At 39.5% G+C, this 17,168-nt stretch overlaps 2 protein-coding genes across 10 annotated transcripts in view; one reads left to right on the plus strand and one right to left on the minus strand.

The window, feature by feature from the left end:
* LOC139943494 (uncharacterized) overlaps positions 1-9,362 on the minus strand; it is a 43,226-nt gene extending 33,864 nt beyond the window's left edge. For all 7 annotated transcript variants that reach the window (XM_071940302.1, XM_071940307.1, XM_071940306.1 and 4 more), the window contains exon 1: positions 8,959-9,362. In XM_071940302.1, coding sequence (XP_071796403.1) covers positions 8,959-9,139 — 181 coding nt within the window. In that variant the 5' untranslated portion in view covers positions 9,140-9,362. The remainder of the gene's footprint in view (positions 1-8,958) is intronic.
* Positions 9,363-10,563: 1,201 nt separating this feature from the next.
* Positions 10,564-16,871, plus strand: LOC139942850 (tRNA wybutosine-synthesizing protein 2 homolog). Of its 3 annotated transcripts, none has more exons than XM_071939642.1 (7): positions 10,564-10,635; positions 11,025-11,152; positions 11,907-12,172; positions 12,708-12,889; positions 13,240-13,349; positions 13,511-13,668; positions 14,113-16,871. In XM_071939642.1, the coding sequence occupies exons 1-7, from the start codon at positions 10,574-10,576 to the stop codon at positions 14,950-14,952; spliced, it is 1,746 nt and encodes a 581-aa protein (XP_071795743.1). In that variant the 5' UTR covers positions 10,564-10,573; the 3' UTR covers positions 14,953-16,871. The 3 variants fall into 3 exon arrangements, with proteins under 3 accessions (XP_071795743.1, XP_071795744.1, XP_071795742.1); XM_071939643.1 differs by having other exon boundaries at positions 10,604-10,711; XM_071939641.1 differs by lacking the exon at positions 10,564-10,635 and having other exon boundaries at positions 10,731-11,152.
* Positions 16,872-17,168: the final 297 nt, after the last annotated feature.

The following is a 17,168-nucleotide window of genomic DNA, read 5'->3' on the forward strand; positions in this document are numbered from 1 at the left end:
ATGACAACACAGACAACATAAATTAAGTAAACATGTACACGTACTTTGAAGTGTAACATTTAACTCAGTTAAGTGGAAATACATGAAGAGAGAATTTTAATTTTAAAAAAGAAATGATGTTCAAATGTTGACTTTACAACATACATGTAAGTCTGGTAAAACCTTTCAATTCTGTGTTCTCTATGTGATTTGTTCAGATGAAAACAGTTTTTAAGTGAAAAGAAAACTTTATGGACATTTCCGTTTCATTTATTTCCTGGTCTTTTAAAATAAATCCGGTCAAGTAATTTTGTTTGCTTAGTCACAAGCCATGTGAAGTGCTACCCTAAATTTGAGAAGTGTGTACATGTGTGTTTGTTGCATGGTAAACATTTTTCAATGTTCTCTCTATTTGCCCTCACGTCACCATTTTTTTATATAATTTTTTTTGTTTACACCCCCCCCCCCTCTTTTTTGATTTCCTTATTTATCTATTTATTTTTTACTTTCTTTTCTGTTTATTTATTTATTTATTTATTTGTATCATTTTACTTATTTCTATTTATTTTATTTCTTGCTTGTTTGTTTGTTTACTTACTTGTTTATTTATTCACTTAAAGGCAGTGGACACTATTGGTAATTACTCAAAATAATTATTAGCATAAAACCTTTCTTGGTGACGAGTAATGGGGAGAGGTTGATGGTATAAAACATTGTGAGAAACCGCTCCCTCTGAAGTGTCATAGTTTTCAAGAAAGAAGTAATTTTCCTCGAATTTGATTTCGAGACCTCAGATTTAGAACTTGAGGTCTTGAAATCGACCATCTAAACGCACACAACATCGTGTATTAAGGGTGTTTTTTCTTTCATTATTATCTCGCAAGTTCGATGACCGATTGAGCTCAAATTTTCACAGGTTTGTTATTTTATGCATATGTTGAGATACACCAACTGTGAAGGCTAGTCTTTGACAATTACCAACAGTGTCCACTGCCTTTAATTATTTTTTAAAATTATTTATTGATTGACTGATTGTTGTTTAATTACTTAACTAATTTATTTATTTTTCACTTATTTGTCTTTTTGTTTACTCATAGTGTTTTGTAGCGTTGTCGTTTCTGTTATGGGTTTTTTCCCTAACATTGTTGCCTTGTTAGTATTTCCTGTACTTGTACTGTTGAGGTCGCATAAATAATAATAATGATAAAAGCTTGACACAGAGCTGCCAACACTTGAACCTTAAAATCAGGGAGATTTCGGCCATTTTGTAGGGAGATAATTTAGAACATAAATAGGATGAAGGTTTCCATGATCTGGGAGATTTTAAAATTTGTTCACCAAAACACGAAAAGACTGGTTTCTTTTCAGAGAACGTTTTGTAGAATCAGGGATAGTTGACAGCTTTGCATACAGTCTGTGTGTGCTTTACCTGGAAAACAGTAAATGGTCCTTTATAATTCATGTTGACACTGTACAATATAATATGATACTGAACAGATCATATTGCTAATTCAATTTCACCCGATGCTTTAAAGGGGCACTGTCGCCGTGATCACAGAGAGTCTGTGGCCAGCCTTTTAAACTCTGAACTCTCACCCAGTGAACAAGTGCGCACGATAATAATGAAATAATGAAATAATTAAAGCTACGTGTATTGTCCGTGATGTGAAAACCAACGCGCGCACCTGTAGTAACTGGGAGATAATTCATGTTTCCACGTTCCAGCTACAAGCAGATAGTCAATGTGCCCCTTTAACAGGGGGCAAAGGGGGCGCAGTAAAAAATACTGAAAGCGGTGTTGCTCTTACAATGTACATTTACAGGCTGCGAATTAACCCACCACACCCACAGCAATTGCCATGGTGCCCTGTGCTATTGCTGTAGTACCTAATACAATTCCACAAAGATGTGCCCCTTTACAGAGAAAATGAATGTGCCCCTTCAAGAACGAAATTCAATGCCTGCATAAACATCATGTTTCAAATGGCATTGTAAATTAAAACTCAAACCCTGCATTAACATCATGTTGAAAAGGCCATTGTAAATTATAAAGATATGACAAAATGATCCCGCCGATCCACTTTGCAGATTACAAGTATTCCCCAGTGTAATTAACTGAATTAACACATAGTATCATTTTACTTTGTGTTCTGTCAATCTGGCAATTAGCACTATCCCTAGGGACTCATCTACATTAAGCAGAATTTATCAGTCCCTGTTAGTGGTACAAAACACTAATGGTGATTAAAGGAACACGTTGCCTTGGATCGGTCGAGTTGGTCTTTGAAAAACGTTTGTAACCGTTTTTTATAAAATGCATATGGGTAGAAAGATGTTGTAAAAGTAGAATACAATGATCCACACAAACATGCCTCGAAATTGCGTGGTTTTCCTTTTACCTCGTCGACTAACACGTCGGCCATTTATGGGGGTCAAAATTTTGACTCCCATAAATGGCCGACGGTGATAGTTCGCACAGTAGAAGGAAAACCACGCAATTTCGAGGCAAACTTGTGTGGATCATTGTATGCTACTTTTAAAACATCTTTTCAACCATATGCATTATATAAAAAACGGTTAAAAACGCTTTTGTTTTGACCAACTCGTCCGATCCAAGGCAACGTGTTCCTTTAAAGACACTGGATACTATTGGTAGTTGTCAAAGACCAGTCTTCTCACTTGGTGTATCTCAACATAGGCATATATACAATAACAAACCTGTGAAAATTTGAGCTCAATTGGTCGTCGAAGTTGGGAGATTTTGATGAAAGAAAAAAACACCCAAATTGTCACACAAAGTTGTCTGCTTTCAGATGCTTAATGCTTGATTTCGAGACCTCAAAATCTAATTCTGAGGTCTCAAAATCAAATTAGTGGAAAATTACTTCTTTCTCGAAAACTACGTTACTTCAGAGGGAGTCGTTTCTCACAATGTCTTATACACTGTACTATCAAGTTACCAAGTAAGTTTTTATGCTGTTTTAACAGCATTACTGAGAATAATTAAAATTATTCTCAGTAATTACCAATAGTGTCCACGCCTTTAAAGGCCTACTATCGAAAGCTGATGTAAACCAAAAGTTTGTATTGCCATTAATTTTCAGAGTCATTACTAAATAATTATGTATACTTTCTCCTTAAAGCCATAAATACACTTTCGGTTCAGAAACAAAAATGTAAAGTTCACAGCTATACAAATAATTGACAGGGTTCACAGAAGGTAATGGTGAAAGACTTCTCTTGAAATATTGTTCCATGAAATCCTTTACTTTTTGAGAAAACATTAAAACAGTATCAAATCCAGAATTACGGATTTATTTTAAACACATGTCATGACACGGCGAAACATGCGGAAACAAGAGTGGGTTTTCCTGTTATTTTCTCCCGACTCCGATGACCAATTCAGCCTAAATTTTCACAGGTTTGTTTTTTTATATATTTATAAGTTGTGATACACAAAGTGTGGGACTTGGACAAAACTGTTTACCGAAAGTGTATAAAGTCATTGGACCCTTTCGGTAAACAGTGTTATCCAAGGCCCACACTTTGTGTACCACAACTTCTATATCAAATAACATTTGAACCTGTGAAAATTTAGGCTCAATCGGTCATCGGAGTCGGGAGAAAACAACGGAAAAACCCACCCTTGTTTCCGCGCGTTTCGCCGTGTCATGACATGTGTTTACAATAAATCTGTAATTCTCATTCTCGTTAACGAGAATTTATATTGTTTTGCTGTTTTCTCAAAAAGTAAAGCATTTCATGGAATAATATTTCAAGAGAAGTCTTTCACCATTGCCTTATGTAAACCCTGTAAGTTATTTGTAAATCTGTGAACTTTTTTTGTTTTTTCCTGAACCGAAAGGGTCCAATGGCTTTAAGAGATAACTCTGTTTGTGCTCAAATGGAAAAGGGCAAGACTGACTTAAGTAGGCAAAGAGCAGGATTGGAATAGATACATTTTCCTGTGACCTTTAAACAAGCCTGGTCGGTAATCCTATTCCGATTGGCTAATCGGACCATATGCATGACCACACTACAGAGTGTTAGACGTTCAGTAGAATTAGAATCAAAATCTGCTGTGTGTACAAAATAGAGAGGCAGCTCTTATACAGTGTGTGTACACACATCCTCCTGTAGAGGCACTGGACACTATTGGTAATTCCTCAAAATAATTGTTAGCAAAACAACTTACTTGATAACAAGCAATAAGCCGGAATAGCCATTTTTAGATGGCGGACACTGTAAGAGTGCACTGTTTGGTTTGGGTAGAAAAATACAGACCATTAACCTAAACCTATGGAGAGCTGTCGGTTGATAGTATAAAACATTGTGAGAAACGGCTCCCTCTGAAGTAACATGGTTTTTGAGAAAGAGGTAATTTCTCATTCAAATTTATGAGGCATCTGAAAGCACACAAATTTGTGCAACAAAACACGGGTGTTTTTTCTTTCATGATTCTCTTCAATAATCAATCGAGTCCAAATGTTCACAGACTTGTTATTTTATGCATTTGGGATACCAAGTGAGAATACTGGTCGTTGACAATTACCAAAGGTGTCCAATGCCTTTAATGCATAAAACGCTCTGTATTTCCATAGTGCAAGGACCAATACAGGGTCATATGGGGATGATGTAACACTGTAATCTCATTATCACAGCGTGTCAGTTATCATTTTTGGCCAGGGTTCTTTCATGATAAGTTTTTTTGAAGTTATCATCAGTCATTGTCCGTATACAATTGGCTTTGTTGAAAACTTCCTTTAAGACTCACCTAATGAGGACTGCTGCCTAAGATGTGTCGCTGCGCCATGAGCATCTTAAGATTGATAAAGACCAGTGCATTATAAAGGCTCATTATTATCATAGTTATATTGTACACACGGTTCTCAGAAGGGAGGAGGGAGGAGGAGGGGGGGGGGGGACCTTTTGGAATAAATTTGGTTTTGATGTTTGGCTGAAGTATGCTGAACAAGGTCATCAAAATGTTTTCTACTGGGGAACTATGAGCATCTTAATGATGGATACTGACCAGTGCGTTATAAAGGCTCATTATTATCATCTTTATATTCTACAAAGGGTTTTCCTGGGGAGGGGGGGGGGTTGACCTTCTGGAATAAATTTGTGTTTGGATGTTCAGCTGAAGCATGCAAGGTCATCAAAAAAAATTCTACTGGGGGAACCATGGGCATCTTATGATGGATACTGACCGGTGCGCTATAAATAAAGTCTCATTAATATTACCATAATATTGTATACAAGGTTCTGCATAGGATTTGTTGGGGGCCTTCTGCATCAAGTTTTTGTTTTGATGTTTGGCTGTAAAACACACTGAATTGGAACAACGTCATCTGGATATTTTCTACTGGGGGCTGGGGGAACCCCGAGTGTACTGTATTACAATGTGAATCATGTATGTAGTACAGTACTTGGATCAACTACATGTATGTCACAGCCATTAATAAGATGTGGCAAATACAGTACAGTACAGTACAATGTAATGTACTGTTTACTACATCATACATGATTGTACACAATGTTTGGGAAATGTGTACAAATGTACTAGGCTTTGGCACTCAATGTTTGTAAGCGATGCCAGGTGACAGTACACTCTTTATTACACTCTCATACATCATTGTCCACAGAGTGACATGAAGTGTTCATCAACACACTGGTGTACAATGATTTGCTTCATCACACTATGGAGGATGGTCACACAACTTACCGCTTAAACTTGAATTCCTTAGACTATCGACAGTTGCTAAGTCACATGAATCGAGCAAGCTTTTGTATAGTAACCTTCAGGTTCAGCAAACCTCGGTAACACATTCATTGACGTTTTTATATCATGGGTGTTCGCAATCTCTTTATTATAGCTTGACCGTAATCTTTTCACATAGCAACTGTCTCAAGTACGTGTATGACCCTTGCATTTCAATGCGCACCTCTGCCAGTTTGGGAGTCAACTCCTTTCCTTTGTGTTCATTTTGACTCACAAAATAGCGGACATGATAGGCGTGTGTAAAGTTGCTGCAACTTCTTCACCGAGTGTTAACGTTTTTACACGTGTCAATAGGAGACTTTTAGACAGTCCTTTTTTTACAGTATTGCGCGCACAATACTGAGCAGGTCGCACTATGCTCAAAGCCGCAAAAAGGGCCATTATATCTGCTGCCACCAGCGTCTCAAAAGTCTCCTGTTAACGGAGGATTTCAAATTTAAATGGTAACTTGTGAACTGTAGACCCCAAGTCCGTACATTTTTCCCAGGTTGTATCGTAATTGTGGTGTGATCCCTCGCTACACGGCAGTTAACGGTTGTATGGCTGCTGACTGGCACCCCCGAACAAAGATATTGACAAAATAGGGACACCGCCAATATAGGGCTAGATAGCTCAGTTGGTAGAGCGCCGGCACGTTAATCCGGAGCTCGTTGGTTCGAATCCCACTCTAGTCAAGTCTTTGTTCAACCACAAAAATCATTTACAAATTTACCCAGTCAGTTTCCCTTGTGGCTTTTATTGATAAAATCCAAGAAGTAACATTAACTAGCCAACTTGAGAAAACAACAATGTGTAAAATAGGGTGTTGTGGTTGAGTAGATAAGAGGATTGAACTCAAGCTCTGATCAGTGGAGTGTCACGTGTGGGTTCAAATACTGGTGGTAACACTTGTGTCCCTAAGCAAAACACTTAACTATAGGGTTAATTAATGGGTAAATGTAAGGGCAGAGATGGTTCTTGCATTCCTCTATGGTTCTTGTGACTGATTTAGCCAAGTAGCGCATAATACATTGTTGTAAAAACTGGTTAAACATTACTATTATTAAAATCTCTTTGGGTCTTTTCCGGGAGGAAATAAGACCCTAACCCCAAGACGTAAGTGAGACCCTATATGATATTATGCCTTTAGGGGCTTGACCGAAAGTGGAAAGACCTGAAAATGAAATCAACAAACTAAGCAAAGACAGTAACGCACCCTTCGTGTGGCCACATGATGTGCGTTAGACTTTGGACTTCGCTCATCAAGCGCCGCTGACGTCTTGAACGTCAACAACAACCGACTTTGATCCATGATTGACCACTTGTTGTCAGCATTTACTAAAAAATCATGATCCCCAACCTCACAGTCATACGGTAGATCAGAATCAGCTTTAATTCCTACACAGAGTGTGTTTTGGACTTTGGAATATTATTCGATGGGTGTGTAAAAAAGTAAACAACAGAAGTTCAACAAAATAGACCTTGCTTATTCAATATCCTCATTAATAATGTGATTGCTAGAAATTATTAATATTGCAACTTGATAATATGCAGGTACATGTCGTACGTGTACAAAAACAGGAAAGAATGACCATTCAGATTTCCAAAGAAGGAAGTTACACCGTAAAATAACAAATTCTCTAACTTTTCCATTTAAGTATTTATTTTTAGAACATAAAATTTAATATTCTTCCTGAACAGTGATAGTACACTGATCAGGTGCCAGTTAAAACACCAAGGACCGATATAAACTTTGTGCAAGTGAACCAGCTGGCTAACTTATTCACTCTTTCCTGCTACTGGGTCAGATTCAAGTTCCACACAAAGCCCTTTACACTAAAGTCTTTTCCCTGGGGGCGTTAACGGGGAATGTCAGGCCATTTCAAACTTGGATCCTTTTACCCCTGACCGACATGTACCCCCGGCAAATGGGCATCCCGAGGAACAGGGGGGGGGGGCACCCCTGCTCCGGAGTAGGGGTAAGCAGCAAAATGCTGATTTTTGAACCATGCAACTGGAACCCCATGGAATAGAGACCTAGACGAGAAAGTGCGCTGAGGTAACCCCAACAAACTTTTAGGCCGGCAACCTACATCTGTACCAAAATGTCAAGCACTCGACAAGAAACCACCCACCCACCAATGGCTGGATGATTTAACCTCCTGCTGTGAATATAATGTCATAAAAACAGACTTATCTCAACAGGGGTTAACGATTTATTGAAGCAGCTCCTTTTTATTACACCTAAATATTACTGATAATAAAAGTTCAAAGGAAAAGTACTCTGTTTTTGGCGATACTTTTGTGTCCATGTTCAACTGATTATATTATTCAACTTGTGGGCTAGTGTCCTCCATGTTGATTTACCAACACATCTAACAAGTTTAGCAACCAACCACTTGAATTTTACGGAAGATCCACTTACTTAGGTTTGCTGTACGACACACTTGACCACATGTTTTGTCAGAACTAAACTCAGTCACTGGACCACAGCGTAAAGACCAACTGATGACACTGGCAGTGACAAGCCCACTTAAACTTTGAGTTGGGATTTTTGATTTTTGTGCTTGACTGAAAAGAATTGTAATTGGTCCTGCAGTGTACATTTGGCTAGTTAAGACGAGAGAGAACGCTGACAAAACACAAGAAGTTTACCATCATGAAAATCGTTGTAAACCAAGTATGATACGGGAACGACTACAAACAATATGACCGAGTCTAGTTGCGATATTACGTAACCCTCCTCCGGACGGCGAAGTCGGGAGGAGGGTTACGTTATTGCAACTAGACCGAGTCATGACAACAAACCAGCGCAAATGTATGGGTTTGAAGTGTACCTGCATTCAATTACATGAAGTAGTGCATTCAGTACCGAATGAATAAATAAAACCAACCTGTGTAAATTATTATTATTATAATACAAATAGTACAGAGGTAGTTATGGAACATTTACTAATAGTAATAAAATAAGTTTGAAGTGTGGCTACCTTGATCTTGTTTTAAAACTTGCCCCTAAAATAAAAAGTTGAAGCAAAGCAAAGTGTCTGAATCATTACTACTCTGCTGAACTGTGTGACCAAACCAAACCAAGGACACTGAAAATGACAGACGTGTCAACAGTCCACAAACCTAAATTTTAATTACAACTTTACGTAACTCAATCATTAATGTCTGACAAAACAGCAGCAACAGTTGGTAAATAGTAAAAAGTATCTTACCTTCGTCAATTCCACGGATATACTGGCCATGCTGCCCCTGTTTGCTGTGTAGATTAAAACCATAACCCGAACTTCCTTTCGCAATCTTGCACAGCCTTGGCTGACTCGGTGCCACCGGTACTGGGGGTCCCTTCGAACCACCACCAGACGAACTCTTTCTTTTACCACTTTTCGAACTCATTTTTTCTCCTTCGGTTTTCACCAAGATGGCGACAATGTCAACAGCCGAACGGATCGGGTTGAGAAAGAGGGGTAACTTCTTAGCCCCGTGTCACACTTTTTGCGTGGGTTGTGGGGCGTTTACAGTAAATTTGGGGTGAGTTTTTGACGATAAATGACTAGTTAGTTACTCACTTTTGAGTTTACTGACCCGTGTCCATAGGCGTTCACGCAAAATGTCGGCTGCAAAAACCGGCTCTTCCAGTTCCAGTATAGAGTTTACATCACGTGACTAACCTCGGGGGAAAACTGACGGTTTTTAATCCTCCCTTCCCTTGCGCTCAGTGCCCAATATTACGAACAAAAACTTGCTTAGCACACAGGAGGTATTGCTTAGCAGTAACAGGTAACTAGCCCAAATAACATTAAGTTTGCATTGATGTGGCTTGTACCTGACTAAATTTTTGTTTCTCAAAAAAAAAAAAAAATCATGCGAAATGTCAGCTTCTATTGGGCCCAGAAGTCAGTTCGGGAAATCGCACCCTAAAAATACCTTCCTTCTCGGAAAAGGAATTGTTGCTGTGTAATGGGGGATGGGTCGGTCACTCAGTCTCTGACCGAATGGCTGACATCAAATTCTGATAAAAGATAACCACAAAGGGAGAGAGTTTCCTTTATAAAACTATTACTCTTTATTTCATGTATGTTTGAACCTGGCTGGCGAAATATATATATATTAAAAAAGAGGAATTGTAATTAAATTATGGTTTAAATTATGTTTACCGTTCGGCCAGGGGACAAGAACGAAAGAAGTATACATAAAAACAAATGAAAAAAACCCACAACAACACACAAACAAACACATAAATAAACAGACAAATAAACAGACAAACAAAAAATATATCCCAATACTCCATTAATTTCCAGGTATAAATAAATATTATTATAAGAAATGTACCAGTTCATTTTGATTGAGACCAAAATAATTCGATTAAAATGCATTAATAAATTAATTAATATTCTTTGGAAAAGGAATAATGCGTTGACTTCGTAGAAAATAAATTGTTGAAGCACACGTTTTATACAGTAATAAAACAAATTTAGGGACTTTTTATACTTTGATTTTGGGGTAAAAGAAACCACCCTTTCATTGGGCGTGGTGGGTACCGCTTTTGGTGTCTGGCAGGGGTACAGCAACCTTTCTCCCAGGGTTGTATCCTACCCTATTGGGAACCTATCTATTGCGATCGACCCCCGCCACTCCGAGGACGAGCCTGATCGTGCTACAGAGGTCAACGGAGTTCAACTGTCTCCTTTTTAGACTGATACCCTGTAAATCGTCCATTCGTAAATCATACGTTTTCGTCTAGGGTCTTTTTGCACAAAAGGTATACAAAATACGACCGAGAGAGTGCGCTCTTTGTGATTGCGCAATATAAACAAGATGGCGACCCCCATGGAAGTAAATTCGATGGCAACTGCAGTCGTTGTTGACACCAACAATGCTCAGCATATGAGGTAAACTGAACTCATATGGTTATGAGTGAGTGAGTTACTACATCACAATCTCAAGGCTCATCCGTTTCAATACACAGTGGGTTGTTGTTTTGTTTTGTTTTGCCTGTGTTGTTGTTGACTGTTTGTTTGTTGACGTGACATCATCATCAAATGTGTACACACATTGCTCCATGAGGCATGAAAATGATCATACATGTTTTAATGAACACACACAGTACAGTCATAAATTGTATACATCACAAGGTTCTACACGATCTGTGTTCACTTGTGTGTCTGAGAGTAAGACATTTCACAGGAGGAGTAACACACAGTTTCTTCCTTAAAAAAAACAAACATATTAATCCATTATATAACTTATTATGCGGATTGTCTTACCTTTGCACTTGCAGGCGTATTTTAGAGATGGATGGTATCTGGGATTCTTCTCGGAGGCTTCAGAAATTTGTGAATGTCGTCGCTATCCCAGTCAGTCCATCAGCATCCCACTTCTTCACCATGGATGAAGGAGATTGTTTAGGTAGGTGAGGTTGGTTTATGCTTAGCCGTGGTAGGACGTCAGCGCTGTATACAACGGAGGAGTCCAACCTGGGCTAGATGCCCTGCCTTTCACTCTGTCCTGTGTGACTCTGGTTCGAGGCTGCGGATCGAAGCCTTGCATGTTGATTAGTGGTCAGTCTCTACCTGATTGTTGTGGGATTTCCTATTTGGGGTTTTCCTCCCACATCTACAACTGGTATTTCTCTTCATCACAGGCATCTGTTTCTGTGACTTGTTCATGAACAGTCACCCATAGGATGTTGTTGATGTGGTCAAGGTTGGGGTTCGCAGCAGTTAAATATTTGGGTGGGCCTTTGAAACAAAGTTTGCCATGTTCAGGATCTCTAAGGCCGAATCCGAATTGACGGCTACGGCCACGACTGTTGCTAAGGGTGTTGCTATGGACGTCCTATACCTCAACGCATGATGACGTGGAAATCTAGCTGTAGCTGTAGCCGCTAATTCGGGCACGGTTGAAGGCTGGCTTGAATGTCTTGATGTCGGGTGCAGAATGGATGTCAGGAAGCGCAGCTGTCGATTCGATTCAGGTATAGTCTTGGGCTAGAACTGAGGTTTGTTCCGCTCCGCTATCATAGCGGAATGAACCTCATAGTTCTAGGGGTAGGTCTTGCGTAAAGTGAATGATGATAACAATCTTTGTTTGAAGTGACGACTTTGTATGGAATGAGTTTCGATTGAAAACTTGTACATGTTTTTTCTTCTTTGCGTTTCAGAAACAAATGATGAAGTAAAAGCCTTGAAGATAAAAATTCCATTAGACCATATCCTCAAGTCTGGAAGATACCACAATATACAATGTCATCTTGCCTTGATTTCCCTCCCGCTGGCAAAGAAACAGCTTGTGGTTTCTCCATATCAAACACTGGTGAAGCAATTGAGAAAGAGGTTTAACGAGTTAGCCGTTCCATTTCCAGAAGACTTAGAAAAAGAGATTCCGAATGTGTGGGAGAAACATGGAGATCTTATTTTATTGCCGCAGGTTTGTGACTATTAAAGTTGGAGTTTAACCTTTATTGGTGGACCAATGTGCAGAAAGAAGTAATTTTTACTAAAATATTTGAATTTATTTCAAGACCTCAGCTTGGATCTCGAAATCAAGCTCACAACTTGTCCGACAAAAATGTTTTTTCTTCCATTATCTCTCTCAACTTCGTCAACCAAATGCGTTCAAATTTTCATAGGGTTTAAATGCATATGTTGAGATATGCCAAGTGAGAAGAATGCTCTTTGACAATGGACCGATCCGGCCTGTCAATCAAACTGCGCGCGTTCACCCATTTTGACCAATCACAGCAATGATTGTGGTCGGACAAACTCGGTCATGAGTGCGCGTATATTTGGCACGCGCGGTAGAATCGTGCAGAATGTCATTGGGAGTGCTTGTACACATGTCTTGCTCACGTGCGCGGAGCTTAGTGGAAAGCCAGAACGGTCCATTACCAAGTGTCCAGTGCCTTTAAAAAGTCTGGATTTAGTTACATGTCTCAACTATCTCATTTCTGATTTTTCCCTAGTCAAGTTTTCTTTCCACCACATGGCAGTGCTGCAATGACCTTTGGAACATTGTGGCATCTGTACTCGGAGGTCAAAGGGTCGCCAGGAAAGGTCGGGTCAACCCAGATGACTACAGGAGTCCAAGGGTTGACCTGTTGCTAGGCAACAATGGATGGGTAGAGCATAAAGACAATGGCATCAGGTAAATAGTCCAGTTTCAAAGAAGTATCAGACAAATTTCATTGCGCAGAAAAGAAGAAAATTTGCTGGTAAGCACAGGCGTATTTCATGAAAAAGCAAGAAAATTAAGCGGCCAACTTGTGCGTCCAGCATGTAATTGCATTGTTATGTCATTAATTTTTATAACGAAAGCACAGAAAGGTCAGCATGCCTTTTGATGTGCTTGCAGATATGCAGTGCCATGATATCGAAACTCACAAAGTAAGCACAAATTTGGCCGCTAAGCAGCTCTATGAAACTGGGACCTGGGGTTACCAAACCAAGTGCTGACGTAATGGTCTACTGATTATTCTAGTTCTGTTTTTTTTACAGATATACCTATGACGTCAGACATTGCATGTTCTCCATTGGGAACATAACAGAAAAGATAAGAGTGGCTGGCTTTGACTGTACTGGAGAGACTGTAGTTGACCTTTATGCAGGTAGGTCAAAGGTCATAGGTATGGAATGGGATCTGGTATTCTTCTAGTGTTCAGAGTCGCAGACACTTGGAAATCTCGTTGTTTAATTTTTTTTTCCATCGTTCTCAGCTGAAGGACCTTTATGAAATTGGGCGCTGCTAATTACTTCTCGTTTCATACAGGTATCGGGTATTTCACATTGCCCTATTTGGTCCACGCTGGCGCCTCGCTGGTTCACGCCTGTGAGTGGAACCCAGACGCTGTCGACGCTCTTAAAAAGAACCTGGTGCTAAACAACGTTCAGGATAGATGCCAAGTACACGCTGGAGACAACAAACAAGTAAATATTGTCGTTTTTGTTTTACCCTTTACACATTGCTGTGTGATAAGAATTGTACACATGTACCAGACAAGAAATTCTTTGACTTAAGTCCGATTTCCAATTTTGGGGTCCTCAGATAGAGCTGCAAAATTGTTGGTAAATAAGACTGAAACGTCTTTAAGGCCTGACTGAGCGGGTATAGTTCATCAAGCCCAAGCGTTGGTGTTGTCAGCAGCAGAGTGTTTAGCTTGAATCCCCGGTCAGAACACTTGTGCACTTGAGCACAACATAATACCAGAGAAAACCTGGCAGTCAGGTAGAGACTGAAATCCAATCCACATAGTGCCCCCGGTGGAGTTTGAACCAGGGTCCTAGAGATGGAAGACGAGGAAAGATACCGCTATGCCAAACCCGACAGCCATACATTGATTAAGATAAAGATGTGCATTTTTCTTCTTCTAGGTTTGTCCAAAGGGTGTCGCTGATCGAGTGAATCTCGGACTCATCCCAAGCTCCAAGGACGGATGGCCGGTCGCCTGCGCCGCTCTCAAACCACAGACAGGAGGGATGCTGCATATCCATGGCAACGTGACATCACATTCACAGACCAAGAAAACAAACAGTGGACCTAATCCTCCACATCATGCTGTGGGGTCTCCCTCTGGTAAAAGAACAGCAACTGACAATGCATCACTCGAAGATGATGATAGTATGGAGACAAACTGTGAACCAATGGAAAGAACTAACCCTGCTGGATTGGGAACGGCTGATGAATCTCAGTTTTCTGAATGTAGCGCAAATGTTGTGGAAGGAAGTGCAAACTCAAGACGAGGAGAATCTTGTACACCGTCATCAGACATAGCGAAAGACAATCAGAGATTAGAATTAAATTCGACCTTAACTGCAGAAACAAAAACAGATATCCAACATCAGAGTGTTGGGGCAGAGAGAAATTCTTTTAAGCGTACAACTGGTGGAGATGAAATGTCAAAACAACAAAATATTGAAAGAACCAAAATGTCACCAGAGGTGTCCAAAACATCACCAGAGGGAACTGAAGCATCAGCAGAGAGAACCAAATCTTCACCAGAAAGATCCGCTGTTGATGGATGTACAGAACGCTCTGCAAAAGAAACCTGGAAGACTTGGGGGGAGGCTACTGCTCGGAAAGTACAAGAAAAATTAGTCGTCATTCACGGTGGGCATTGGACAACAGAGGTGACTCATATTGAACATGTTAAATCCTATGCTCCTCATGTAGACCATATTGTGGCTGATATAAGATGTGTACCAAAGAATTAAAAGTTATTTTTTGTCTTGGCCATTATGGCCCAATATCTTAGAAAAAGAATGAGCAGTGTCGTAGCTCGCTAGTCTGATGGCAACCAAAAGTATTAAGCAATATCCAACTGACACTTCATAGTCAGTCACCCTCTGACACCTTCAAAGACATCTTAGTTCGTCTACCTCTTGCTCCCTTTTTTGTTTTGCCAAGAAGTGGCTATTCAACTTTTGCAGAGATCATTCTCCGTAAATGGCCCTTACATGTGGAATAAGCTTCCTGTACAAATTAGAAATGCCAGCTCACTTAACGAACTAAGACGGTCGGCCATTTTCTGGAGTCAAAAATTGGCTCCAAAAGATAGTGTGCCGTTAGTTCACAAGGTAAAAGGAAAATATTTGCATTGATCAATATATTCTACTTTTAAAACATCTTTCTACATCTTTCTAACCATATATGCATTTCATAACAAACGGTTTCAAATGCTTTTCATAGACCAACTCGAACGATCCAGGGCAACTTGTCCCTTAAGGCAGCGCTATGAAATTGGGCCTAAGATTGACCCAAATGACCTCTGCCCTCAAGTCTCTCCTAATCAATAACCACCTGATTTTTCATCAATATTATCGATTGTTTAATATTCCCTCTAACCTGTCTATGAATGGATAACACGGAATGAAGTATTTTATACATTGTTTAAAAGTTGATAATATTAAATTATTGATTATTTTCAAATTAAGTGTGTTGATTGATTGCAATAGGGTTATTTAGAAATCAATATAATACATCGCCAATAACCAATCAATAACCAATAAGATATAAATCCAATAATATTTTCCCAAAATCAATCGATTTTGTTATATTCTGGGTGGGGTAAAAAAAAATTGTACAACTCATAAACTCTACAAGATTCAACAGAATAATAGGTTCTGTTGGCTTATAATTAAAAGTCGAGACGACTTCAGTCATATCATCTCATTTTCCCCAGGGCCCAATTTCATAGAGCTGCTCAGCACAAAAATTTGCTTAGCATGAAATTTCTTCTCTTGATAAAAACAGGTTTACTAATCAAATTTCTACATGATTTTCAGCAAGAGCAAACAACAGCTGAATACGGGTTACAGGCAATATGCCAGAAATGGAATTTTGGTTGGTAATCCTGTTCTTATCAAGGAAGAAATTTCATGCTAAGCACTTTTTTGTGCTTAGCAGCTCTGTGAAATTGGGCCCAAGTTCGCGTCGATGCATAATGAGTTTCAGCAAAGATTTTGTTTTCGATCGAGCTCGTATAAGACGAATCTTTGTGCTTTGTGAAATAAAGCCCAGGTTGGTTTGATTGTTTGATTGTTTAGATGATCTTTCCATGAAGGGAACTCGGCAATATCCCACAGCGGGATCAAATGCCAAGCATCCAACAACCAATCTCTCTCATACAAACATTGGTTTAAAGTCTATGATTATGAATTGCACAAATCAAGAATAAGTGATTTAGTGACTGAACGAAAATACTTATCATAGTCATTGTGGAATCAGCGGTTAGCTTGGTAGGGTTCGAACACACATCCTTGTGATTGCAAGTCCTGCAGTCTAACCACTGAACCACAGTTAATAGTTTGGTAGGATTTGAACCCACAACCTTGTGATTGCAAGTCCTGCAGTCTAACCACTGAACTACAGTTAGCTTGGCAGGATTTGAACCCATAACCTTGTGATTGCAAGTCCTGCAGTCTAGCCATTGAACCACAGTTTGCTCGGTAGGATTTGAACCCACAACCTTGTGATTGCAAGTCCTGCAGTCTAACCACTGAACCACACTTAGCTTGGTAGGAAACGACCCTACAACCTTTTGATTAAAAGTCCTGCAGTCTAACCACTGAACCACAGTAAGCTTGGTAGGATTCAAACCTATAATTTTGTGATTGCAAGTCCTGAAGTCTAACCCTTAAAGGAAAATGTTGCCCTGGATCGGACGAGTTGGTCTATAAAAAGCGTTTGTAACCGTTTGTTATAAAATGCATAGGGTTGGAAAAATTATTTAAAAGTAGAATACAATGATCCACACAAGTTTGCCTCGAAATTGCGTGGTTTTTCTTTTACTTTGTGAACTAACACAGTCGGCCATTTATGGGAGTCAAAAACTTGACTCCCATAAATGGCCGACCGTGTTAGTCAACGAGGTATAAGGAAAACCGTTCAATTTGGAGGCATGTTTGTGTGGATCATTGTATTCTACTTT

This window comes from Asterias amurensis, chromosome 10 (genome assembly GCF_032118995.1).
Source record: "Asterias amurensis chromosome 10, ASM3211899v1".
NCBI lineage: Eukaryota > Metazoa > Echinodermata > Asteroidea > Forcipulatida > Asteriidae > Asterias > Asterias amurensis.

What these genes read in the sequence shown, in the direction of transcription:
- LOC139942850 (XM_071939641.1), top strand. Translation starts at nt 10,813, where the DNA reads ATGAAAATGATCATACATGTTTTAATGAACACACACAGTACAGTCATA. An exon ending in CATAAAGACAATGGCATCAG is followed by an intron (nt 12,890 to 13,239) that starts GTAAATAGTCCA and finishes TTTTTTTTACAG; the next exon opens with ATATACCTATGACGTCAGAC. An exon ending in ACGCTGGAGACAACAAACAA is followed by an intron (nt 13,669 to 14,112) that starts GTAAATATTGTC and finishes TTCTTCTTCTAG; the next exon opens with GTTTGTCCAAAGGGTGTCGC.